The sequence below is a fragment of the Triturus cristatus genome, chromosome 3_1 (genome assembly GCF_964204655.1).
Source record: "Triturus cristatus chromosome 3_1, aTriCri1.1, whole genome shotgun sequence".
NCBI classification, from domain to species: Eukaryota; Metazoa; Chordata; class Amphibia; order Caudata; family Salamandridae; genus Triturus; species Triturus cristatus.
The window spans coordinates 232,298,429-232,325,280 of NC_140583.1; the positions used below are offsets into that span (position 1 = coordinate 232,298,429).

The 26,852-nt window shown below is 43.7% G+C and overlaps 1 protein-coding gene across 1 annotated transcript in view; it reads left to right on the forward strand.

Annotated features, from left to right (window-relative positions):
- ADAM10 (ADAM metallopeptidase domain 10) overlaps positions 1 to 26,852 on the forward strand; it is a 508,880-nt gene that overhangs the window by 396,999 nt on the left and 85,029 nt on the right. The window contains exon 9 of the mRNA XM_085643752.1: positions 9,783 to 9,946. Coding sequence (XP_085499878.1) covers positions 9,783 to 9,946 — 164 coding nt within the window. The remainder of the gene's footprint in view (positions 1 to 9,782; positions 9,947 to 26,852) is intronic.

The following is a 26,852-nucleotide window of genomic DNA, read 5'->3' on the forward strand; positions in this document are numbered from 1 at the left end:
TATGCTAATTTCCAACTGTTGTGTGCCCTCCACTATGCGTTATGGGGAACCTTGGAGTTGTTTCAACTGAAGTGGCGTTTTCTGCTTTATTACTTGTTTTCTCCAATACCCTTGATTCCTTGAGTTCTAAGGAAGATTCATTAAGACTAGCCCAAGCCATTTTCATGTCACTGAACTGGCTGAGAAGTGTGTGGTATACAGCCCTATTGCGACACTCCCTATACCACCACTCATTTCCCCTCTCAGGGCTGGCCTCTCTCAGGCAGAGGGTCACGTAATGTACCCTAACTCCAGTCGCCATCTTCCCGTCTGGTGGCTGAGTACACTTAAGCTCCTTCAATCTGCTGTCGGAGGTTGTCGACGTTATACTTTCAGCTTTTCGCTCCTCTATAAAACCAGTCTATTGTGGTAGGTAAAGCAAATTTGACGCATGGTGTCCGGAGCAAGAGATAGATCCTTTGAAAGAATGCCTGTCAAGTGTTCAGCAGTGTTTTGCAATGGGCACTATCAGAGGATACATTAGTGCCCTTTCAGCATTTCTCTGCCTCCCAAATCAGCCATCCATCTTCAGATCCCAGCTCATGATTTAGTTCTTGTAGGGACTGAGACAAGTGTCCTTCTACACCCCTTGAAATGCCCCAATGAGGTTTGAATATTGTTGGTACTTATTTTTTTTCTTGTGGCTAGTTCTCAGCAGGACATATCAGTGAGCTGGAAGCATGGATCATTCGTCTGCATTTCACATGCTTCTGCCTTTACAAACAGGAAACTTAGAATTGACGCTGCTTTCATTAAGTCAAATACATTTGGTAACAATCGTTCTGGTGGCTACTTTACCTGCAGATCCCTCACCAACCTTGCTTGCCTCTTTGTTCTAAAGGATGATTTTAAGCAGCTAATATTTTATAAAGGTTCCGCTATAGAAGTTGCACAGCACTGCCACAAATATGTATCTGGTGCTTTCTTTTTCTTTGCCTCTGAGAGCATGGAAAATGGATATTGGTGTGACATAGTGGTCGCTACATGGTTCCAGTTTTGTCGCTCGCGTGCCACTTCCAGTGGTCACATGGAGCCAGTACCTAGGATCTTCATAGGAGAGCTTTAAAAAAGCTTCAGGATGCAGTCTTGCGCCTGTGGTTATTCAGCATGTGAGGAATATGCAGGTAGATCAAAGTATCCATCTGAAATACTACATAATCTAGGTGTTCCCCAAAATCTCCCTCATCTGACCGATACTTCTAGCTGCAGATTCCTTACCTTTTTACTTTCCCCAGGCGTCAGACTGGATCGGGAAGATTTTTCGCGAACAGTACCTGTGCGCGCCAGTATGTGGCATTGACAGCTCCGTGTCCGTCTCTGCACCTGAAGTGACATTGCAGTACCTATATAGGTGCCACCCAAGCGCACTGACGTCAGTTCTTTTCTTTCCGATCCAGCCAGCGCTGATCCAGAAGAGAGCTATTTGTCATTTTTTGACGGGCTCTTTTCTACATACTCCAGATGTGGATCTGCTCTCTCTTCCTACCATGGCTATGGAGGAGTGAGCCTCTTACACAATGGTAGTGCGGAGGGCGGCTGAGGTTCTTGACCTTCAGCTACCCATGGTGGCAGTCAAGACTAATTTCTTGACCGGTGTTGCAACTGGGAGTTTCCACTTCAGAACTCTTACTTTCTTTTAATGATGCCTGCACTGATGTTGGGTACCTTGTCCAAACCCAGCACAGGGGCTCCTGTGAATAGGACAATTCCCTGCTGCCATTGCCCCGCACCTTGGGACGCAACTTCCTCATGCAGCACCCTACCCCTGAAAGCTTGGTGGTCCAAGCATCCACCTCCCAAGGTGGTTTTCCTACTACTCTCTCGGATAGGGAATACACAAGACTTGACTCATTCATTTGGGAAGATGATGTTTTCTTCTTCCAGCTGGGCATTGTGGTCTATGAACACTGCATGCCTTTGAGCCGTTATTACCACACTTTGTGGGATATGGTTGCACAAGTGCTGTCACAGGTCCTGGAGGAGGTTCTCTCTTCAGCGACAACGCAGATTCAACACTTGAGTGCTTTAAGGATTTTTGTGTTATTGCCTGGTCTTTAGGCCTCGCTGCTGCCCCACGCCCACCTCAATCTGCCTTTTGCTCCTTTCATGTCTATGGAAAGAGCTTCCAGCTGTGCTAATTCCCATCCAGCCACTGTTGTGCTGGCAACCCAGACTCTGCTTGGCCAAGGGCATGGGGCAGGTGGCCGGCGGTCTGTCGCTATCCCCTTACTGCATCAGTCTCCAAGCTCTTAGTCTTCTCCTTTACTACCATGGCCACCCAGTTGGTGGCAGGATTTGCCATCACCTGCCCCACCGGCAGTCCATTACATCGGAGAGGTGGGTTTTGCAGATTGTCCAAAGGGGCTACAGCCTCCATTTTGAGACTACCCGTACCCCCATGCAGTCATCTGATGCTCGGCTGATGGAGGGTCATCAGCCTGTTCTGTGTGACGAGGTCACAACTTTCTTGGCCAAGGGAGCCATAGAGAGGGTTCCGGTGCCAGAAGTAGGCTGTGGTTGTTTTTCCCCCTACTTTCTTGTTCGCAAAAAGGACAGGGGCCTTTGTCATATTCTCAATCTCAGAACTCTCAATCTCTTGCTCAAAAAGAAGGAATTCAAAATTCTCACGCTGGATCAGGTCTTGTCTGCCCTGGACCCAGGAGACTTGATGGCAGGGTTGGACTTGCAGGACGCTTATTTTCACATTTCCGTCTTACATGCCCACCAGTGCTACCTACGGTAGGCCACGACCACTTTCCGTTCACCGTTCTTCTCTTTGGCTTTACCAGCGCCCCTCAGGTGGTCACCAAAATGATACAATAGTTGTAGCACATCTGCAGAGGTCAGGGGGTGATAGTCTTCCTCTACAGGAAGCTATTTGGCCACCCGACCTTCCCCTGGCTGTGCCAGATTTGCAATCAGTCGCTGGCAGAGGGTACGGTCCCGGACAGATGGAAACAGGCCACGGTCTCCCCCCTCATTAAAAAAACAACATTGGACCCAGCGGTTCCCGCCAGCTTCCGGCCTATCTCTCTCCTCCCGTTCCCAATTAAAATCTTGGAGAAGGCGGTGAGCAGATCCCTCTCGAGTTATCTCGAGACAAATCGTCTGCTGGACAAGGACCAGTTCGGCTTCCGCCCTTGTCACGGAACCGAGTCTGCACTAGTCACCATGATGGACTCGCTGCGGATGCGGGCTGACACAGGGAGCACCGCCGTGCTGGTGCTCCTAGATCTGTCAGCCGCATTCGATACAGTGAATCATGAAATGCTGCTGGGACGGTTGACAGAGGTTGGGGTGGAGGGCCAGGCATTACAATGGCTTCACTCCTACTTAACGGGAAGGCACCAAATGGTGACTATGGGACCTTTTGTCTCAGAGAATACACCTGTGGAATTTGGGGTCCCACAGGGATCTAGTGTCAGCCCCATCCTGTTTAATATCTATCTACAACCGCTATTTTCCATCATTAAAGCGTTCGGGGTGGAGCTGATAAACTATGCGGACGACACCCAACTGGCCTTCTCCCTGGAAGGCAAACAGGCAGTTCCTCTGGAGCAGTTCCAAAGCTGCATGAGGCAGACCATGGATTGGCTACGGAAAAACTGTTTACAGTTTAACGGAGACAAAACTGAATTGCTGCTCTATGCACCATCGAAACGGATCCAAAATCTTCCTGTGGAACTTAGGCTTACTCCAGACTCAGCTCCACTGACCCCAGCTAGTACGGTACGGAACCTGGGGGTTTTATTTGATAATAACCTCCAGTTGGTCTCACAGGCTAGGAAAACCTCTAGCACCTGCTTCGGCCTGCTACGACTCCTACGCCGTGTTCTCCCATTGTTGCCTATAGACTCTCGCAACATGGTTGTTAGAAGCGTCATCCTCAGCAGACTGGATTACTGTAACTCTCTGTACCTCGGAGCCCCCCATTACATTCTGCAGGGGCTACAGAGAGTTCAGTCAGCTGCTGCCAAGCTGGCACTCGGTCGCAATTTCGACTCATCCTCCACCCAGGCACTAAGGGAACTACATTGGTTACCTGTTAGAGAGAGGGTCCTTTTCAAATCTCTGTGCTTGGTGCATAAGGCAATTCACGGAACAGGCCCGATCCCACTACAGGAAAGATTTGCCCGGTACTCCCCCGTAAGGCAGCTGCGGTCATCCAGGGCCAACCTGCTGGTACAGCCCAGCTTTAAACGGGCTAGACTGGGAGGGAGGGCTTTTAGGGTGGTCGGAGCTCAAAGCTGGAATGCACTTCCATCCGCTCTTAGGCAGACGCAGTCATTGATAGATTTCAGAAGGGGCCTTAAGACCTGCCTTTTCCCAGTAGCATGAAGTCCCTGATCTACCTTCCTCGCGCGATAAAACATCTTATCTGGTCAGAGCGCCTGGATACCCGTAGGGTTACAGTTTCTCCGCGCTATATAAATCTTTATACAATACAATACATAGACAACTGGCTGCTGAAGGCGGGCTTACCCAAGGTTGTCGACTCCCACTTCCAGACTACTGGGAATGTTCTGTACTCACTGGGGTTCACTATCAACGTGCCAAAGTCATACCTGATTCCCTCTCAGACGCTCCCTTTCATCAGAGCTGTTCTGGACACAATGCAGTTTGGGGTTTTTCCTCCTGAGCGGCGAGCCCAGGATATTCAGGCTACGATACTGATGTTACAGCCTCTAACCTGTGTTTTGGTGAGACTGACTTTGAGGCTGCTGGGGCTCATGGCCTCCTGCATCCTGCTTGTGACACATGCCAGGTGGCATATGCGGGCTCTCCGGTGAGACCTGAAGTTCCACTGGGCGCAGCATCAGGAGAATCTCTCCAACCTGATCCAGATCTCGAAGTGAATTGCAGACTATTTGCAGTGGTGGCTAACGAACCGTGATTGGGTCAGATTCCTTTCCATTCTCCAACCAGATCTTGCAGTAGTGATAGATGTCACTCCTGGGATGCGCAGCCATCTTGTAAAGGTGGAGATCACAGGACTCTCTGGTGGAATCTAGACTCAACATCAACCTGCTGGACCTCCGTGCATTTCTACTGTCATTGAAAGCCTTTCTGTCCTCCATCAAGGGGTGGCTTGTACAGGTGTTTACGGACAACACCACCGTCATGTGGTACTGCAACAACCAGAGCGGGTGGGGTCCTGGACCCTTTGCCAAGAGGCCCTCCATCTCTGGACATTGCTGGAACAGAGTGGTATATCCCTGATGATTTAACACCTGGTGGGTTCTCTAAACACCGGGTGGATGAACTCTGCCAAAGATGCCTAGCAGATCATGAATGGTGTTGCCACCCAGAGATGGTGCCAGTTCTCTTCCAGAAGTAGAGAGAGCCTCGGTTAGATCTGTTGGCCTCTGCTGAGAACATGCAATGTCAGCAGTTTTGCATGCTGGAGTTTCCAAGGCGGCCCTCGCTCGAAGATGCTTTTCGTCTCAATTGGAGCTCATGCCTCATCTACACCTTTCCACCCGTACCCATAGTTCTGAAGAAAATTAAGAACGACCGGGCCAAAGTCATCCTTGTGGCTCCAGACTGGGCATGGAGAGTCTGGTATCCCAAGCTACTGAACATTGCCATTGATCCTCCGATCAGGCTGCCCCTCCTGGAAGATCTTATGTAGCAGCAGCAGGGAAGGGGTTCTCCACTCGAACCTGCCCACTCGCTGCCAACTTGCGTGGAGATTGAGCGGCAACAGTTGACTGCATTTGACCTTCTTCCAGAAGTCTGTATTGTCATCTTGGCAGCTAGACGTCCCTCCACCCAGCCGTGGTACGCTTGCTGTTGAAAATAATTTGTGGCATGTTGTTTGGAAAAAATGACTTATCCCCTTTCTGCCCCTCTTTCTGAAGTTCTGCTTTTCATTCTTTCTCTTGCCCAGCAGGGTTCTGCTCTGGGCACTATTAAGGGCTATCTATGCCTTCTTGCAGTTGTCTGATCAACCCTCTTTGTTCAAATCCCCAATTGAACACAGGTTCATCTAGGGGCTTACACCGCTCTTCCCTCCTTCACCAATCATTATGCCTCAGTAGGACCTTAATTCGATTTAACATCTACACAGTTATCCCCTCCGGCTTCCCACCTTGAAAACAGCCTTCCTTGTGGCAATAACATCTGCCCACAGAGTAGGATATCTGCAGGCCTTATCTAAGTCGCCTTAGCTCTCAGCCTATCCTGACAAAGTGGTGCTTTGCACAAGGGCCTCCTTTCTACCAAAAGTGGTCACGCCTTTTCATGTAGGCCAGTCTATCACATTGACTACCTTTTAAGCTCCTCCAAATCCCTCTAAACAAGAGGAGCAACTTCACCGTCGGGACCCAAAAAGAGCGTTGTCGTTCTACCTTGCGGTACAAAAGGGGGTGGTGATGGACGGAGCATCAGAACCAATCAAACACTCACACCCAGTCAACAGATCTGGGTTTGATCCATCACCGTTCTTTAGCCCACTCTGCCACCCCAGTTCAGACATGGCCATATGCAAATCAGTCTGACCCTGTGCCTCATGGGAACAGTCCAGCCCGAACTGCCAAGCCATGCCTTCCCTGGACCAGAAACAAGCTTTGTTCGCCATAAGTTGGCAGGGTATGCTCAGACGTGAGTCCCTTGCTCACTTTGCCACTGGATTCAAGCAAGCCTGGCTGAAGAAGGCTGAAATGCCAGAAACCGGTCCTAGGAAGCTTGTTTCCGGTCCAGGGAAGGCATGGCTTGGTAGTTCGGGCTGGACTGTTCCCATGAGGCACAGGGTCAGACTGATTTGCATATGGCCATGTCTGAACTGGGGTGGCAGAGTGGGCTAAAGAACGGTGATGGATCAAACCCAGATCTGTTGACTGGGTGTGAGTGTTTGATTGGTTCTGATGCTCCGTCCATCACCACCCCCTTTTGTACCGCGTCGTTCTACCTTGACCTTACACGAGAGGTCCGGGTGAACGACCAACTCTTCGTGGGTCTGTTGGTGCAAAGAAAGGTCTGGCAGTGCAGAAACGGACTATCTCCAGATGGGTCGTTCTCAGCAATAAAATCTACTATGCACTGGCCAAGAAGCAGCCACCTGAAGGTTTGTGGGCTCATTCCACCAGAGCTAAAACGGCCACCACTGCGTTAGCACGTGGAGTTCCAGTCATGCGTATCTGCCAGGCAGCAACGTGGGCTTCCCTCCACACGTTCACTAAGCAGTACTGCCTGGAAGGTCCGGTCCGCCGGGATAGGCACTTTGCCTGTTCAGCCCTGCAGGATTTTCTTGTTTTAAATTAGTTCGTACTCTCCCCTCCGTGGATGGTATTGCTTGGGTATCTATTCAAAAGGCAACGATTCTTCAGCTAGAAGTCTCTATCAGATCAATAAGTTACTTGCCTTCGTTAATGCCTTATCTGACAGAGACTATAGCTGCAGATTCCTTACTGACCCACCCATCCTCCCCACTCTGCGAACGTATTTCTAGGGACCGGGATTACCCCTTTCAAGGCCCTAGTTTTAACACACCAGTGGTCTGTGTTCTTCATGGCTCCGTGCTTCTGGCATGGAAAGTTGTGAAAAGTAGCTGACGTCAGGGCACCTGTGTGGTGCCTATATAGGTACTGCAACATCACTTCCAGCAGGGGTACTGCTCATGAAAAATCCTCCGGATCCAGTCTGACACCTAGGGAAATTCAGAAGGTAAGGAATCTGCAGCTAGATATAGTCTCTACCAGATAAGATATTACGGGAGGTAAGTAACCTGTTCTTTTATTCTAAGAGGTTCTTCAAAGGTAGAGGTTTGTATGATCTGCTTCATATGGGTAGAAACGCAACATATTGTGTGTGTTCCTGTGATCAGTTTTGAGTTAATTGCTGTGCCCCATCTAATACGTTTTTCTAGCTACCCATGCACAATACCTTATCTTGTGGTTTGACGAGGAACCCAGTGATTTGTATGTTTTATTGGAGATACAAAACTGGATCCATGGGCCATTTGAAACTATAACTTGTGTTGTTACTCTACGTAGCTGCATACTGGAAGTTTGTTGCCTTACGTTTGTAGATATTTATATTGAAGTTCCATACATGTACGATATAAATGTGGTATAATCATAATCTTGACTTTAGGAGGAGGGATTGATCTGTCTGAAATGTAGAGGAAAATAGACTGGTTTAGTTAAATCACGTTTATGTTTCTGAGGTGTTTGCAGCTCATCTTCTCTTGTAGGTTCACATGATGTGCTTGATTCGCCATCTAGTTTGCGGCTTAACATTTAGCAAGTTCTACACGTTCACATTTTTTCTTTGTTATGGCTTATTCTTGTGGGAGTCAGAAATTCACAATTTACTGGGAGACGGAGTACTAGACCTTAAATTTGATTTTTACACATTTAGGCTTTGTGCAGTATGTAGTGCTTTTCTAGTGGATAGCAAAACATTCTCATGCTTTGTCAAGAAAGGATGGAGGACAACCATGGAGATTTTTTTCCTAGGACACTACTCTCTTCACTTTTCGTCTCAATACAATCCACCAGTCCCACCAACCATTGTCAGGATACAAATAAATAGGTATTACAGATGGACTCGCAGTGGTGGGGAGAGGAGAAGGGCAATTTTGTAACAACTGTTGCATATTTGCATAAACATTTCCATAAGAGTAGGGTGTAACATAATTACATATATAAAAAAGAATTAAGGGGCAGATTTACAAGCCCCTTGGGTGACTTTTGTGCCGCCGTTGCGTCACTTTTGTGGCGCAGCTGCGGCGTAAATGTTGCGGCCCAATTACAACGTGATGCGTCTAGGAAGATGTCACGTTGTAAAGCCCTGCATCACATTAAACCTGCGTCCGGTATAATGAATGCAGGGTGGGTGTTCCCACGCAAAAAGCCGTGTAGAATTGACGCAGTGAAATCTACAAGATTTCACTGCGTCACTCTACGCCTTAACTGCGTCAAAATCCCTACGCCTGCTCAAACCAGGTGTAAGGAATGACGCAGGGCTTTTTGAATGGAACTCACCCATCTATTGTGGCGCATTGCTGGAGTTGACTCCCTTTCATGAGCAACTCCAGCAATGCATCACTTTTGCACCAACAGATGCGTCAGAATTTCTGACGCCTCTGTTAATCCTTGCACAATGGAGCACTGTATTGTAAATACAGCGCATCCATAGTGGCGCAAGGACATTCGGCGCTGACGCAAGGAAACTGACGCATCTATGCAGATGCGTCAGTTCCTTGTAAATCTGCTCCTAAATTTCTACTGGTCTAAATGGCCTTGCGCTTCTCTACACAAATTACCGGGAAACCATCTGACATAGATTACCCAAAGACATCTGTTTTGGGGGAGACAAGTATTTCCCAAATGAAATACAATATTTATCAAACATTGCCACTGTCATAACTTTTAATAATTCCAGTATTTTATTCACTGTCAAAGATTCTATTTATAGATGAATTCGAATCACAGAAGTCCATTCTTAATGACTGCCAGCTCCCATATAGTTGTAGGCCAAGAGGGTACTTTATCATGATGATTTTTAGTACAGGTCGGCGCAACACACATGAAATTGCCCAGATATTACCAAAAATTTCCACTAAAAAAAGACCTCTGGTTCTTTGCCAATGCTTGCTATGATTTTGTTTCCTAAACTTAGAGACTGCAGTTGTTTGTAAGCCAGTAGCTTGTCTTCATGAAATAAACTTAAACAGCAAATTTCCTGTAGGTCCTTTTTAAATTCGAGCAGCTTTGAATACTCATCTGCTCAAATTTCAGGCAGCTCTGGTGGGATTTGTGAGAAGAGCAAACTCTATTCTGATGGCAAAAAGAAATCTTTAAACACTGGGATCATCACTGTACAGAACTACGGATCCCACGTCCCTCCGAAGGTCTCCCACATCACGTTCGCTCATGAAGTTGGACATAACTTTGGCTCTCCTGTAAGTATTATTGATTTTACTTCATGCTTTCCTTTCCTGTCTATTAAGTTCTGACCCCTTTCTCTTGCCCTCGATGAATTAATCTTTGTTACACCTATTGTAAATTATTGCAACTACTTCCATTCCCGAATGCTCTATGGTTAAAAACTGAGGAGTTGTAGGTAGGTACATTGTAAGTCGTTGCATCACAGCCACTATATTGAGAGTACCTTTACATCACAATTTCACAGCCAAGTTCATGTGTACTTTTAAAATGTTTTTATGCATTAACTTTTAATACTATATTTATTTGAACTTAAGTAAATGTTAGTATACATAATTCTATTTTTAAAAAATGTTTTTGAATTGAAACTTTCTTTTAATTTATTTTTACATGGTTTCAAAATTAGGCTTTAGTTTTTCATTTTTACTTTATCCAGTTCAGTTTTATTTTGTACTTGATTTGTTTTCCAGGCTATTGGTAGTAAAATGTATGAATATTTATAATTATATCATAAGTATAGTTTAATATCATTAAAATTAATATATGTGTATGTATATGTCTATTTATATATATATATATATATATATATATATATATATATGTGTGTGTGTGTAAAATATATATATATGTCTATGTATAAGTTTCCCTGTTACGCCGAAACGCGTTTGCACAACTAAACAGATTTGGTGATTGTGTGCCCATGAGTGCCATTTTATAATTTTTTTCGAAATGCTTATTAGGAGTTACTATGAAGTAGCGATTTCTGATCAAACACCTACCTGCGATGTAAAAGGTACCCAATGTACTATCTGTGATGTACAGGTAGCACACTGTTCGAGACATGTGTGCTGTAGATACACATGCTTTGCATACTTCTGCCATCTAGTGTTGGGTCTGGAAGTTTGCAAATTGTTTTTCTTCGAAGAAGTCTTTTCTAGTCACGGGGTATGGTGACTCCATCTTTCGGTAATAGTGTGCATGGGCATAGAATCCATTGTTAGATTGTTTTTTTCCGCCATTGGGTGTGGGCAGGTATTGCTGCGCTCCGAAACCGTTCTTCGGGTTCCCCCGGTGCACAATCCTCTCTACCCTAGACAGTATTGTTTCGTACACGTTTCCCAACTCTCTACATATCGTTTCAGGCAACGGAATCTACTTTTGAATTGGAAAGCTTCGTGGATGGCCTTTGGGCCTAACCGCGTCGGTCCAGTTCTCTGTCGATGGAACAGACAGCGTTCAAATTCTCTCCTCAGTGCCACGCAAAGTATCCGTGCACTGACTCATACCAGGTGTATAACGTGTGTGTTTGTCTCCGGAGGATAAAGAAGAAAACTGCAACGCTTGCAGATCGTTTGGGTCAAAGAAAACCCTTCATTGTCGAGCTCTATTTCAAGAGATACAGCGTCAAAGCATTGAAGACACGGTGAAGAGTCAGGTCAAGAAGATATTGGGGTATCTGCGGCAGATGAGGAAGAGGCCTTCTCCATGCCGGAGTCAGATTCAGAGCTCGAGATAGACCTCAACAACGAAGAACTTCCGCAGGAACAGGGTGACATGATTACAGAAAACCCCTTGCCCCATCAACCCACTCACAAAAAAACTACAGTTTCGGCACCACCTCTGCCTTTTGGCCAAAGTCCGCACCCAGACTAGGTTTCCGACGCCCCGCCTTCGGGCACGGCTCAGAAACACTCAGTCAAGCCTTCTGGCTCTGGATCGATTCGACACAAGCCCTCTTCGGAACAGAAGCCCTCCAGTTTTCAAGTCCAAATCCAGCTCGGGCCGAAATCTTCCACGTCGAAAAGTAAACCCCCATCAAAGCTGAAATCTTCCACACCCAAAGGCCAGTCCATATCTGCACCGGAAACGCCAGCGCAGAAACCAAAAGATGTCCCTTCAGATACAAATTTAGACAGTGTTCCACCGAAAATGTATCCGAAACAGAAGAGACTTTATATTAACCCAGAAACTGGTCATATTCATATCAAGCTGTCTCAGAAATACGAGCTTTCTGATGAAAACAGTCATTACAAGATCCCTTTAAAAAAAGAAGACTGCTACCAGCCCCTTTTATCTACCACCAGCATCCCCTCAACCACCCTCTTCTCCAACTTTAAATCCTTTGCACATCACACCTTAAGATTCTCCACAATCTCACCATGACTGGGATGATATTGTTGAGGAGGCATGCATTTACCAGTAGATCCATGGAGTGATTATACAATTGACCCTCCATTAGACAATGATACAGACCTTTACCCTGCCAAGCCTTCTCTGCCTGATGACCGTGTATCTTATCAAGAACTCATTGCCAGGGCTACAGAACACCATGGGTGGTACTACACAGGGGATCCCTAGAAGAGGATTTTTTGTTTGAGACATTGATCTACACACAGGTCGACACAAACACTCCCTATGCTTAAGGGTATGATGAGACCCACTGTTGAAATTTTTAAAGATCCTATGCCTGCACGCATCTTGACGCCTAGAGTCGACCAAAAATATAAATCCTCCTCAACAGATCCGGTATTTAAGGGCCAGTTACCGGTAGACTCACTGGCAGTGTCCAGTGCTTGCAAATGAGCTAATTCCCCAACATCAGGGGACGCTCCTCCTCCAGACAAAGAATCCAAGCTAATAGACACTTCTGGCAAACGCATAGCTGCTCAGGCTGCCAATCACTGTCATATTGCAAACGCACAAGGCCTTTTAGCTAGATATGGCAGGGCACACTGGGATGAAATGGAACAATTGCTCCAATATCTCCCAGAGGAGCATAAAGCAAAAGCACAAGAATTGGCAAATGAAGGACAGCTAATAACCAATTCTTCAATAAGATGTGCTCCAGATGCTGCTGATACCGCAGCTAGGAAGGTCAACACTAGCATCTTACTCATGAGACATGCTTGGTTAAGGATTTACGGGTTTAATCCTGAAGTCCAACAATTTATTTTAAATACATCATTTGACAAAAAACATCTCTTTGGTCCTGAGGTCGATCTGGCGCTTGAGAAAATAAAAATGGACACTGAATGGCTAAGGCTCCTTCAAACAGAGGCTACTTTCGTCGCTCCTTTTACCGAGCAGGGTCCAAAACCACACCCTCGGACCAGAATACCTAGTTTTACAAAGGTAATAACCAGTCCTCTTCCTCAACAGGATTTTATAGAGGAAACACTAAAGTCAGGGGTAGAGGCACCACATCCCATAACTCCCCTACCCCTAATAAGCAGTGACTTCCCCATGCTTCCCTCCAACCATACCACACCTGGCAGGGAAGACTTCAACAGTTTCTTCCCATTTGGCAATCTATAACAGAGAAATGGGGGATCGGTATTATCCAACATGATTATTGCCTGTAGCTTGCCACCAATCCTCCAAACATTTCGCCTCGCTCTCACAAATTGTCTCCAGACCACTTGCAGTTGCTCGAGCAAGAAGTGCAATCTCTTATAAAAAGGAGCCATAGAACCAGTTCCAGTACAGTAGCAAGGTCCAGGGGTTAACTTTTTATTTTCTGATCCCCCAAAATGACATGGATCCTTAAGACCTCTTCTGGGTCTCGGAGAATTAAACCAACATATACTGTCAGAGCACTTTCACATGGTAACACTTCAACAGGTAATTCCACTTTTATAGAAGGGAGATTTTATGTCTACTCTAGACTTAAAAGACTCATATTTTCTCATTCCAATTCATCCACCTCACCGCAAATAGATCAGATTTGTGAAGGCAGGCAAACATTACCAGTTCAAAGTACTCCCGTTCGGAGTGACCACTGCTCCCAGAGTATTTACCAAATGTCTGGCAGTAAGCGCTGCTCACCGCTGAAGATAACATATTCACGTCTTCCCCTACCTAGATGACTGGCTCATCAAAGCCAGCACTTACCAAAACTTTCTACTACACACTCCGACCACAATCAATCAATAATCAATCAATCAATAGATTTACTTCATCAATTGGGCTTCACTGTCAATGCACAGAAATCTCACCTGCATTCTTCACAGATGCAGTCTTATCTAGGAGCCACTATCGACCCTCTCAAAGCTCTAGCTTCTCCCAATTTAGCCATAATTCCAAACATTTAGTCTGATACTACAGTTTCAACCCAACCAAACATTACCAGCCAGTGTATTCATGCAACTGCTGTGAATGATGACGTCTTGCATCACAATTGTGCCCTATGCAAGACTTCACATGCGTCCCCTACAAGAGTGCTTAGCACGTCGTTGATATCAGTCGCTGGGTCAATTAACCGATGTAGTGTTGGTAGACAGCCGCACCCATCGCTCTCTGCAGTAGTGAAACCCACAAAATGTATCAAAAGGGCGGCCCTTCATTGACCTTGTTCCACCAATTGTGCTAACAGTAGGCACATCCTCACTGGTTGGAGGGCCCATCTCCAAGAATACATAATCCAAGGTCTGTGGAGCAAAAAACACAAAACTCTCCACATCAACTACCCAGAACTTCTAGCAGTGTTTCTAGCACTCAAAGCTTTTCACACTCCCCTCATAGGCAAAGTTATCTTCGTCCGCATGGACAACATGACAGCTCTGTACTATGTACAAAAATAGGGGGGGGGGGCCGCACTCTCTGTCACACCTCTCCCAAGTCATTTAGAATTGGGCAATCCATAAAAAAATTTATCTTCTGGCAGAACACCTTCCAGGAGTAAGCAATCAAATTGCTGACCTCCTCAGCAGAAAAAGGCAGCAAATTCACGAGTGGGAACTTCATCCCCAAGTTCTCCTTCTATACTTCCAACAATGGGGTTTCCCACAGATAGACCGGTTTGCCACGTCGACAACGCAAAATGCCCAAACTTCGCCTCCAGGTTCCCACACCCACTCTCCAAAGGGAATGCCCTAGGGATGAACTGGTCAGGAATATTTGCCTATGCTTTTCCCCCTCTCCCGCTCATTCCATTTCTGGTTCAGAGGCCCAGGCAAATATTCCTCACACTGATTCTAGTACCTCCCACATGAGCCAATCAGCCATGGTACACCACCCTGTTAGAGCTGTCAGTAGTTCATCATCAAAAGCTGCATCTCACCTCCAGACTCCTCACTCAGAACCATGGAGAAATAAGGCATCCAAATCCTAAAGAACTAATCCTAGTGATTTGGCTCCTGAAGTCAGAGTTTGGTTATTTAAGTTTACCACCAGATTGTATGACTATTCTGAAAGAAGCAAGAAAACCTACTAGCAGAGCATGTTATGCAGCAAAGTGGAAAAGATTAGTTGTCTATTGTAATAACAATAAAATCAATCCTCTGGATGCTTCTGTACAAAACACTGTTACCTGTTGCACTTACAGCAAACTGGACTAGCTTACATATCTATTAGTTTGCACCTTTTAGCGGTAGCGTGTATTTGCAAAACAAACAGCATTTATCCCTTTTCAAAGTTCTAGTAATCAAAGCCTTTATGGAAGGCTTGAAAAGGGTAATACCACCAAGAATTCCCCTTGCACCAGTGTGGAATGTTAAGATTGTCTTTACAAGGCTTATGGGTCTACCGTTTGAACCATTGCATAATTGACCTTTACAGTTTCTTTCATGGTAGGTTGCTTTCCTCATTGCAATCACTTCATTGAGGAGAGTTGGTGTGCTACAGACATTAACCTTAGAGGAACTCTTCTTTCATCTCCATAAAGGCAGAATAGTTCTTCGCAAAAATCCCAAAGTAGTTACTGCTTTTCATATTAACCAATCAGTTGAGTTACCTGTGTTTTTTCCTCAACCTGATTCAGTAGCAGAGCGAGCTCTTCACACACTTTGTTAAAAGAGCATTATTGTATTATATAGACAGGATCAAAGATTTTCACAAACCAACTGTTTGTTGCATTTGCTCTACCTCACAAAGTCAATTCCATATCTAAATCTGGCATTTCAAGATGGACTGTTAAATGCATTGAAACATGCTATGCAAAAGCTAAAATACCTTTATCCATGCCCCCTAGAGCGCATTCCACTTGCAAAATGAGGGCTACTATGGCTTGTTTGGGTAACATTCCTCTAGCTGACATATGTAAGGCAGCTACATGGTCTGCACCACACACATTTACCAAACACTATTGTGTAGATGTGATGGCACGCCAAAAAGATAATGTAGGCCAAGCAGTACTTAAAACACAGTTTCAAACAACAAACATCTATAGGTTAGCCACCGCTTTAGGAGTATACTTCTTTGTAGTCTATGCAAAGCATGTTTATCTACAGCACATATGCCTCGTACGGATTGTTACTTACCCAGTAAGCATCTGTTCTTGGCATGTAGAGCTGTAGATTCACATGCACCCACCCGCCTCTCCGGGCACCTATAGTTGTTGCAGTTCTTAATTATACATTCATATGCATGGATATCTGTAGACTACACTTACTTACTCCATTCTCGCCCTCTTGCGGGAAAACAATCTAACAATGGAGTGGATGCTCATGTGCACTATCACGGAAAGGAGGAGTCACCTTACCTCGTGACTAGGAAAGACTTCTTCGAAGAAAAAACAACTTGCAAACATCAGGACCCAATACTAGATGGCAGAAGTATGCAAAGCATGTGAATCTACAACTCTATATGCAAAGAACAGATGCTTACAAGACAAATCAACAAACTTACTCCCTGCTGCCATGTTTGCAACCTGACCATTTACCGTAGCCATCTCATTTGATTCTTACATACACAGTAGTGTACACTGTACACATTCATGTGCACGCATTGTCAAAGATACCCTGGATCATGATAAAAACCTGGTTGTACCCTGTGGTCTTTTCTAAACTACAGTTTGAATCAGAACTGTATTTAAATTATGCCCAAAATTAGATTAAGGGGCTGTGAGCAGTCCAAAATCATACCAGACTTGTTACCTTTGGGCTGCAGAAATGGGACTACATTTCAGAAAAATGGGCTGGTTGACACGTAACTGGCATAAAAAACATACGTTTATTTTTCTCGTCTGCAAAGCCACCAGAGACCAGCCCCTGCCCTCCTCTAAGGCTGGATGTAATTTAGTCAGCAGGTAAGGCTGTGGTTCACATTGGTCATCTCTATGGAACCCAGGCAGACTGTACCTGGGCTTATGAAAGGCTGAACTGGAAACCAAGTTATGGAGCGTGTTGCCATTGGGGCCCAATGTTCTTCCCTCTCTGTTGGTCTCGCCAGTTAGGCTATATTTCCCCTTGTGATCCGGGCACTTGTTCTGTGTGCATTAATATTGTCTTTCTTTTAGTTGCTTCTGACTCCTGTGTCCTTGGCGCTTTCACACCTGGGTTTTTATCACTCTGTTAAGCATATATTTGCATTCAGGGCTCGGTTTATGTTTGAATTGGGACTTCTTGCACCTTGAAGCTAATTATTTTGCTCTGTTTGTACTCTACAAATGGCAAACACGTTTGTAATTATTTTGCAGTCCTATTTGTTATCTGAGTGCCCTTTACTGAATTAAACCTTTTTGCTCGCTGACAATTGAAGCATTTGTTGGGTGAGGAGGTTGTATTTACATTACAAAGTAAATATCTTCACCAAGATAAGCATTTGGCTGTCCTTCTGGAATGTTCATAAGAAACCATACATTTTTATATTAGTTTCTTTTAATATTTTTCATACCACATCAACATTAGAAAAACCAACATACTTATTTTAAAGGGTTGTTTTGATTACTTGTACATAAGAAAATGGCAACATGATGAATAGAAATGAGGTAGTACTTGAAAATTGACGAGGAAGAACAACTGATCAAGGAGCTAGATACCCTGGAGACAAATGCTTAGAGAAATGTACAAAAGCCATGGAGCTCACTAGTCCGAAAAGCAAGACTGAGAGAGGAACTAAAATCACAAAGAGCAGGGAGGAAAGACCCTGAGATTGAGGACAGAGAGAGATACACTGGGGTAAGAGAGTACACTGGGGTAAGAGAGTAAGATCAGGGTGGAGAGATGCATTGGAATCATAAGGGACAGAGCAGGAAGAGAGAGGTGCAGAAAAGGCACAGGGATCATAAGGGACAGAGAGAGCTAGAAGAGAAGGGTTCAGAGAGGCACCGGAATCATAAGGGACAGAGAGCAGGAAAAGGGTGCAGAGGGGCATCTGGATCATAAAGGACAGAGTAGGAAGAGAAGGGTTCAGGAGTGGAGAACGATGCTTAAATGATAGACAGGAAGAGTTGGATGGAGAGAGATGCAGAGATCAAAAGGACAGTATAGAGTTTGGATACAGTAATGGCGAGAGGAACCAGAGATGGTGAATCCAGTAGGTCTTTTGTTTTTTTGTGAGACTTTGAAAGCAGAAAGTGGTGGCAGGGGTCGTGTCAGCCTTGTTCTTGTTTTAGGATCACATGAACATGCATTTGTGGTAATACACACAAGTATAAATGGTGGGAATGCGGTTTCGTAACATTTTTCCATTGTGCCTGCTACAATACGGTGCTGTGTGCTTTAGGCAGCAGACCTAGGATCTTACAGATGTAAAAACAAGTGATGCCTTCAGTGCATAGGCAATGCTGACTACATTGTGTTACCTGTTCCCAGTGTTGGGTAAAAAGCAGCAGTCGTGTAGAACAGAGGATAGCTTGGAAAGTTCATTTGATGAGTTGGAACATGAGTTCCTTCTAGGAGTGTGATCCAGCGCATGATTGGGACTCAAGGAATATATATAGATGACCTCCCTGCATCACAGACCCGTTATCACACTAGCTCATTCACACATGCATTCATTGGTGGGGCCCATAACACCAACTCTCATACGTCTCCATTCACGAGTCTGCACACAGGAGGGATGAATAATTCTAGCGCTGGACATGTGGGGAAATACCTTATAACCTGAAGGGAAGAAAAGTTATTTTACAGAAATATACATTAACTATCGTCACCTATAGATTCCTAATCCCAAACATCAAGCCACTCCACCCGCTTGGTCGACGGACCAATTAGTTGGATTGGTTGATGGTGATTTAGAACCAGCTAAAACACATATAAGATTCAGAATCCTTTACCTTCTTCATTGAATAACCACAAACTCGTAAATCTGTTAATCAATAATTGTTTATCTAAATTTTAGTTGCAATTTAATATTAGCATTTGTTTCATCAAAAGTTTAGAATTTCTAGATCAATCAATTTCAAATCGCAGGACATTATATTTATTATTTCTGGCTATCTGGATTTTCTCTATTTCTCTTGGCTGTGCATAATCGAATTAGCCGTTAAATTGTCCAAATAAAGCAGGCCAAAGCTCAAAGTCCGAAAGTTCTTTGCTCAGCACGTTACAGTCCCAAAGATCGCCAAAGGAGCAAAAGTCGTGCAAGCATCAGTTACCGCCTGTGGGGTCAAAAAGGGTGTGCAGTCATAGTAACCGCCGAATGCCAGGCCCCTCCCTATTCTACTACACTTTTATAATAAAATTCGGGATAACATGAAACATTTTTAGGCGGAGAAAGTCTGTGATTGGCTGATCGAAAACGTCCGATTTTAGTCAGTCAGGTTTCACATGGATTTTGCTGGTTCACTTCCGGAGATGACATAGTCCTTATGTTACAAAGTTTTGGTTTTTACTTGTATGATCCAATTGTTCATTTAAACCAGTTTTTACTGTCCGTACTGTTGGCAGTCCACCAAGATTCTATCCTTGACCGAGGACATGGTGCACAGGGTTTGTCAGGAAGTTCACGGAGCCATCCGAGTCTGCGCAGTAGGTATCGCGCTCACGCGACGGTGGCCACATCTGAACTCCATATCGGGCGCCATTTTCTAGGTAGGCCCAAATGCCGTCTTAAGCGAAACAAACACAAAATAATAATTAATACAATGAAATGAAGAGTCTAATGTTAAACCCTCACTAATCCCTTTATGTATTAGTATTTTCCTAGCATATAGCGACATTTAAAGCAATTATATTTACCTTTACGGTCCTCCACGAGAATGCAAACGTCACAAAAGCAACATAAATCATGCGGTTTCTATTTCCACATGTACTACTATTAATATGCGTACAGTTTTTAGTTATTAGTTATTTCACCATGCAAATAGCAGTTTCCCACGTGTAATTGGTGTATGCAAATGGTTGAGTTAATTTAACACAGCACACGGTTAGTAAATTATAATAAGTAAGTTATTTAATTAGTATTTTCATGCAAAATAGAGGGGGTATACAAAATTTTGCTCTACCTGCTCCACCAATCCCCCCTTTGGTGATTTTTAACATCACCACACTACCTAAAAGTTTGTAAATTTTGTAAAAGAAATGAATTCACTTCTCTTCATTTGTTGTTAGATCACATTACTGTTTCACCTGTCTCTTCTTCTCTTGTTTTTATATACATTTTCTCTTTCCACTCTTCGAATTCTACCTCTTCAAACTCCCTTTCTTTCTTTCCTTTCTTTTTCTTTGTTTCGTACAGTTTCTCTTTTTGTGTTTTCATAGATTTCTTTTCTTGTTGCATAAGCATCCTAATCTTAGAATAATACTAAAAATATCACGCATGTTAATGGAAATAAGATCTTACCTATAAAGGTACAACCTAATTTTAGTAGAAAGTCTCTAATAGTAGCAAACCTTTTCCCAATCTTCTACCAAATACCTCCAACCTCCAGTGGAGCAATCTCCTCATGCAAATCAGTTATATTCTTTATGTATGTCTTTAGATCTTGACTTTCGTCAGGAATGTAAGTACAACAATGTTCAACTTTCAGCATTCCACAGACTCCTCCCTCTTTTGCCAGAATTATATCAAGGGCAAGTCGATTTTGCATTACCATAGCACGCATGGCAACCATTTCGGTATTTACCAACAAAAATCCTCCAGCAGTGCTTGACAAGCGATCCACTACTACTGTTGATAATTTTCTAATCTTGTGTGCATTCAGAGATATTCCAACTGCTGGTATCAGTGCTCCAAAAATGTCTCCTACAATTTCTGACCAAGATTCTCCTCTTCTACATGTTAGTTGTCTACCTATCTCATGTGCACCATCTTTCCCTCTTTCCACATGAAATATCTTCGGGAAAACCAGGCCTAGATAACATGTGCCATACAAATGGTCAGGTAAGCGATAATATGCTTTGTTTCCGCAGATAAAATATAATCCAGGAAATACCGAATCATTTCCACCTTTAAATCCCCATCCACCCATGATATTATAAGTATCATGGCAATCACTGGTACCTACAAAATAGTTATCATATACAGTTTGATTTCTTCTAATACACAACTTTCCTTTCTGAGGCCAATCCAGAGCCATTGTTTGACTAGCTTCTCACTTCAAATGTTTTTCCTTTTCCACATCCCAAATTCTTTTCTTCTTTTCCCTCAGGTACCTTCTTTTGCATTTTCAATCTCCTCTCTTCTACCATATCTAAGAAAGTCTTCTCTTCTCTTTTCAGACTACAAGTTAGTTTATTTCTAAATATTGACTCTAATGTCAATTCTTTAGTTTCTAAGAAGAATTCACCTAATACTTTAGCAGGTTTTACTTTATTCAATTTATTGACTACAGATATTTGTGAAAATGTTACCTACATCTGAAAAATAATATTCTAGTTTCCCTATTTTGTAAAACAGACTTGCTAAAACACTACATGTTGTTCCATATGTCACTGGGAGGTGATGATCTGTCACTCCCTCAGACACTGATGCAGTTAACTGCATGCAGACGTAACAATCTCACATCCATTGTTTTCACATATTCATACAATAATTTTGAAAAAACTTTATTAGAAAAATCAGCGATGGACCTATCTTTATGTAAGTAATTCTGATCTATTTTAGTCAGATAAATCTTCTGAGTCTTTTCTATACTAGTTTTATTTTCACCATGACCTTCTATTGTTTCTAGTGTAACCTTATATGAGACCATTAAAGCTAACACACCCCACAGAAGCATTAGTGATCCTGTACAACAACACATTTTGAACCACCTTCTAAGGAACACACATTTAGATTTTCTACTCTCTGTGTTTGCCATTTTGGAAAAATTATCAGTGTCTTTTGACTTAGCCTCTTCTACTACTCTAAGCACCTACTTGGTTCTATCAGTTATGTCTTTTCTGATAAATTTCAATCTTCTTCCTTTTAGAACATAGTTTCTTCAATTTGGCATTTGATCGTCTTTCACTTTCTTTTCACAATCTTGATTCAGAATTTCCCGATGTCGGACAAGATAACTCTCAGGATTTCCGATTCTTCGTCTTCCTCAACCACTCCTGGTACAGTCACCTTCAGATCACTTTGACTGTCTGCCTCTTCTCGTACTTCAGGAAGTGCCACATATGACCATTCCGGTGACTTATACTTCTGGTTTGGCTTTCTAGTCCTTTGGCTTCCTTCTGATGGTGTTGGTTCAATGTATTTTGTCTTCACTTGGCTGGATACCTCATTCACTTGTTCAGCCCTGAATGAATTTACTCTTGTCAATCTGTATCTCAATCTCTTTATCTTGTTTGGCCAAATTTCATCCTTTGCTGGCCTTTTTTGCTTACTTCCCTTTTCATGTCTTTCAGTTCTCCATGCTCTTTTTCTCAGGACTCTACCTTCTGGTGGTACTTAGTCAATGTCGTCCGATTCAGTTCCGACTTGATTTTTACTTTCAGTAGTCTCTCCTTCCACCACCTTCTTTTTCCTTACCTACTTCTGTCCCTCCTCATGGTTCTTCCACACAATCTTCCTGCTGACTAGCTGTCCCTTCTTCTACCTGGATGTATGGTATCCCTACATCTCCTCGGGGGTCTTCCGCAACAATCTTTCCCTTTCTCTCTGATACCTTACCATCTATTTCTGTTATTTCAGGTGGAATTTTCTCTTAACCGTTCATCCGGAACTTCTTTATCAAGAATTTCTTTGATCGGCTCTTCACGGTTTTTATTTTCCCTTGTATGTGCTAATGCTGGCTCAGTGTCTGATTCTGAGCTGGTGTCAGAAATTCATGGAAGATTTTCTGGTGCAATAGCCAAATTTGGTTCTGACTCCTTCCCCCCCCCAGCCCCCCCACCCCCCTTTTCAGGAGTTTGTCTGGTTGTTGTTTCTTCGGTATCTGATTCAGAGCTTGTATCATATTCTTCAAAGTATTCTTCTTTATTATCCACTGGATTTGGAATTCGCAGGGTATGACTAGCATGAATCCAATTCTTCACTCCTGCCCATTTTATAGCTGTCGTCGTAGTCAAAATCACCTGGCGTGGTTTACCCCACCGTGGGACCAAACAATTCCTTCTTCTATGCACTTTTATTCTCACCCAATCACCTGGGCTCTGATCATGAGCTGGCTTCTTTTCAAGAGTGGTGGCATCCAATCCAACCTGATGAAACACAGAGTGAATGGAATCAGTCAACCCCTTGCAATAATCCAACACCAAGTCATCAGATATAGGCAATAGCTTGTTGACTGGTATGAAAACATGTCTCATTGCTCTCGACATCACGATTTCATGGGGGCTCAAGCCTGTAGTCCTATCTGGAATAGATCTAATAGTCATGAGTACTAGAGGCAAGACATCAGGCAGTTTCAAACCTGTAGCTAAACACATTTTTCCCAGTCTGTTTTTAATGGTGCCATTTACTTGTTCCACCACACCAGAAGCCTCTGGGCGATAGGCACAATGTAGTTTTTGTTGTACATTCAATGCTTCACAAATTAATTTCATGATTTCATTGTGAAAATGTTTTCCTCTATTTGACTCAATAGTGACTGGAAAACTGAATCTAGGAATGAAGTCTCTCAATAGTAGCTTTGCTACTGTGATTCCATCACTACTTCTAGTTGGGTGTGCTACCACCCATCGAGAAAATAAACAAACCATCACTAGAACATACCTCAACCTGTTGCAGGGGGGCATTTCAATGAAGTCAATCTGCATTCTGGTGAAAGGCACTCCTTGTCCTATTGTTCCCAGACTTACCACTGTCTTTCTTCCAGGATTGAACTGCTGACATATAAGGCATCTTTGACAAAGGCTTTCAGCTAAAAGTCTGAATTTGGCATTATACCATGTCTGTTTGAAAAGTCTGATCATAGCATCTCTCCCCACATGTGCTTGTCCATGATACATCCGTGCCATGGTAGAGACCATGCTATCAGGCATGACTGGTCTTCCATCCCGATAAACCCACACATGATCTGTTTCCCTTGGTGCACATCCTGCTTTTACCCACTGTCTCACTTTCTCATCTCCTTCTTCTTCCTGCAACTGTCTCACTTCTTCCCATGTATTCACGGTGTTAGTAAACAACAAGGGACATTAATTAATTTCCTTTTCTTTCCCTCGATTCACGGAATTCTGATTGCGAGCACAATACTGAGCCATATCGTTGGCAAATTGGTTGCCAGCTGAGACAGTCATTGGACTTAGAGTGCACAACACATTTCACCACAGCTAACTGTTTAGGCAGCTGTATCGCCTCAAGCAATTTTCCAACCACTTCAGCATTCCTTATTGGAGTTCCACTCGATGTCATAAACCCTCTTTGTGACCAGATTTGCCCAAAGTCATGCACTACACCGAAGCCGTACTGACTATCGGTGATCAGTCACTCTCACATTCTTTCCCATCTTGCATGCTCTCGTTAATGCAAAAAGCTCAGCAACCTGGGCTGATTTTACTCCTTTCAGACAAGATGCTTCCAGTACAGCTGCTACCGTACATACTGCATATGCTGCACTCAGAACTGCCTCAAGCATGATCCATCCACAAACATCACAACATCACATAGTCACTCTCTGTCAAAGATATATCTTATATCAGGACGTGATTTGGTACAAAAATCAAGCACTTCCAAACAGTCATGATCCACATCATCTCTGACTTCCACATTCTCAGCATCAGGTAACAATGTTGAAGGGTTAACATTCAGACACCTTACAAGGCTCACATTTGTTGCACATAGGATGACTTTCTCATATTTAGTAAGTCGACTATGTGTCATGAACTGAGTGTGGCTCCTTGTTAAAAGGATCGCCACATCAGGAGGTACAAACACTCTCACAGGATATCCCATCACAATTCCTTCACTCTGTTCCAAACTCTTACAGGTGGCTGCTACAGCTTCCAGACAACCAGGAAATGCTACAGCTACAGGATCTAATATAGCTGAAAAATATGCAATCGATCTCCGCAATTTTCCATGTTTCTGTATTAACACAAAGTGCACATCCATTCCTTTTGCTGCAATAAAGTTCAAATTCTTTCTCATAGTCTGGCATGCCGAGTGCTGGTGCTTCACACAAGCTATCGCTCAATTGTTTAAAAGCCTGTAACTCTTCTTTATTTAATTCAATGGGATCTTTTACAATTGTAACACACAAATGTTGACTATGCTTAAAGGTATGTTGAGGTATACTAATGATATTTTTAGAAACCCAGTTAGAACACGTATATTAAAACTAGGGTAGGCAAAAAATATAACACCACCCCCTACCCCTCTGACCCAGTTTTTATTTGTGGTCAGTTGCCTTTGGATTCCTTAGTGGTCTCTAATGCCCTTAAGAGGGCAAATTCGCAAATGTCAGGGGAGGCACCACCTCCAGATAAAGCTCCATGCTCATAGATGCATCAGGAAAAAAAGTAACTGCACAATCCGCCAACCATTGGCATATAGCTAATACACAAGGTTTGTTGTCCAGATACGATAGAGCTCACTGGGATGAAATCAAGGAATTATTAAAATATCTCCCAGAAGAATACAAAAAGAGGGGGAAGGAAATCGTACCGAAAGTAACATTTATTTCTAATTCCTCAATCAGGTGTGCATTAGATGCCACGGATATGCAGCCAGAAGAATCAACACCAGCATTCTACTTGGGAGACCTGCATGGTTCAGAATTTCTGGTCTCAAACCAGAGGTGCAACAAACCAAAATGAAACCAGCATTTGCAATGCAATAGGTCTCGCAGTTACGAGAGTTTCAGCTATTGGCATTGTAAATAACAATGCCTGTTATTTTTTTTTTTTTTTTAAAACAAAAATAAACGGCATTATTTGCAATGTCAATAGCTCAAACTCGCGTTAATGCGAGACTTTTTGCATTGCAAATGCTTGTTTATTTACGGTAGTTGCCACTGAATTTTATCTTGTGAATTTAGAGGTCAAATAATTCATGGTGTGCACATTGAAGGGAGCATGAGGAGTGCATGGGTGCAGGTATAACCAGCAGCAAGAAGGAACTCGTGGTCCAGCTGTATACAATGTTAGTGAGGCTTCACCTGGAGTACTCAATTACAGGACAGAGGTCTGTCTGACCTAAAGAGGAACTGAAGCCAAGTATGAAAAACAAGTGTGACAACAGGCGAAGTTCAGTGAGGAAAGGAGAAAGACGGCCGAAGCTAAAGCCCCTCTGCCAGCACAGTGTCCTCGAGGACACTACAGGATGGCGGCACAAGATATGGCCCGACCTACGGCAAGCCAGAGGTGGGTCAGCAGCAGAAGAAAGAAGCTCGACTCGGCCCGACCTATGGCAAGCCAGAGGTGGGTCAGCAGCAGAAGAAAGAAGCTCGACTCGGCCCGACCTATGGCAAGCCAGAGGTGGGTCAGCAGCAGCAGCAAGAAGCTTGACTCTGGGAAAATCGAGAGCGGGATGTGAGCAACAAAGAAGTTCAGTGGGATTATATTAACATAAGGCAGAGTGAAGTTCCCTCCGAATTCTGATTTATAAACGTATATTCCCAGCATAGGTTTTATTTTAAATGCAGTGTTACGATGCATGAGCGCCAAACATTGGTTGATTGAGTCTTGGTGTCACGAACAGCTGCGTAAGATCCTGATGGGTGCTGCACAGTTGATGAGGCGAGAAATATGCCTCTGCTAAGAATAAAGCTCTAGAAAGACCTTGAAAACATAGGTGCCCGAGTCAGCACAGGTGACTTTCCCACACTGTTAGATCTCTGGGCACCGTCGACTAAGGGGGACATTCAGGTGCTGCTGCAGGATTTTATGA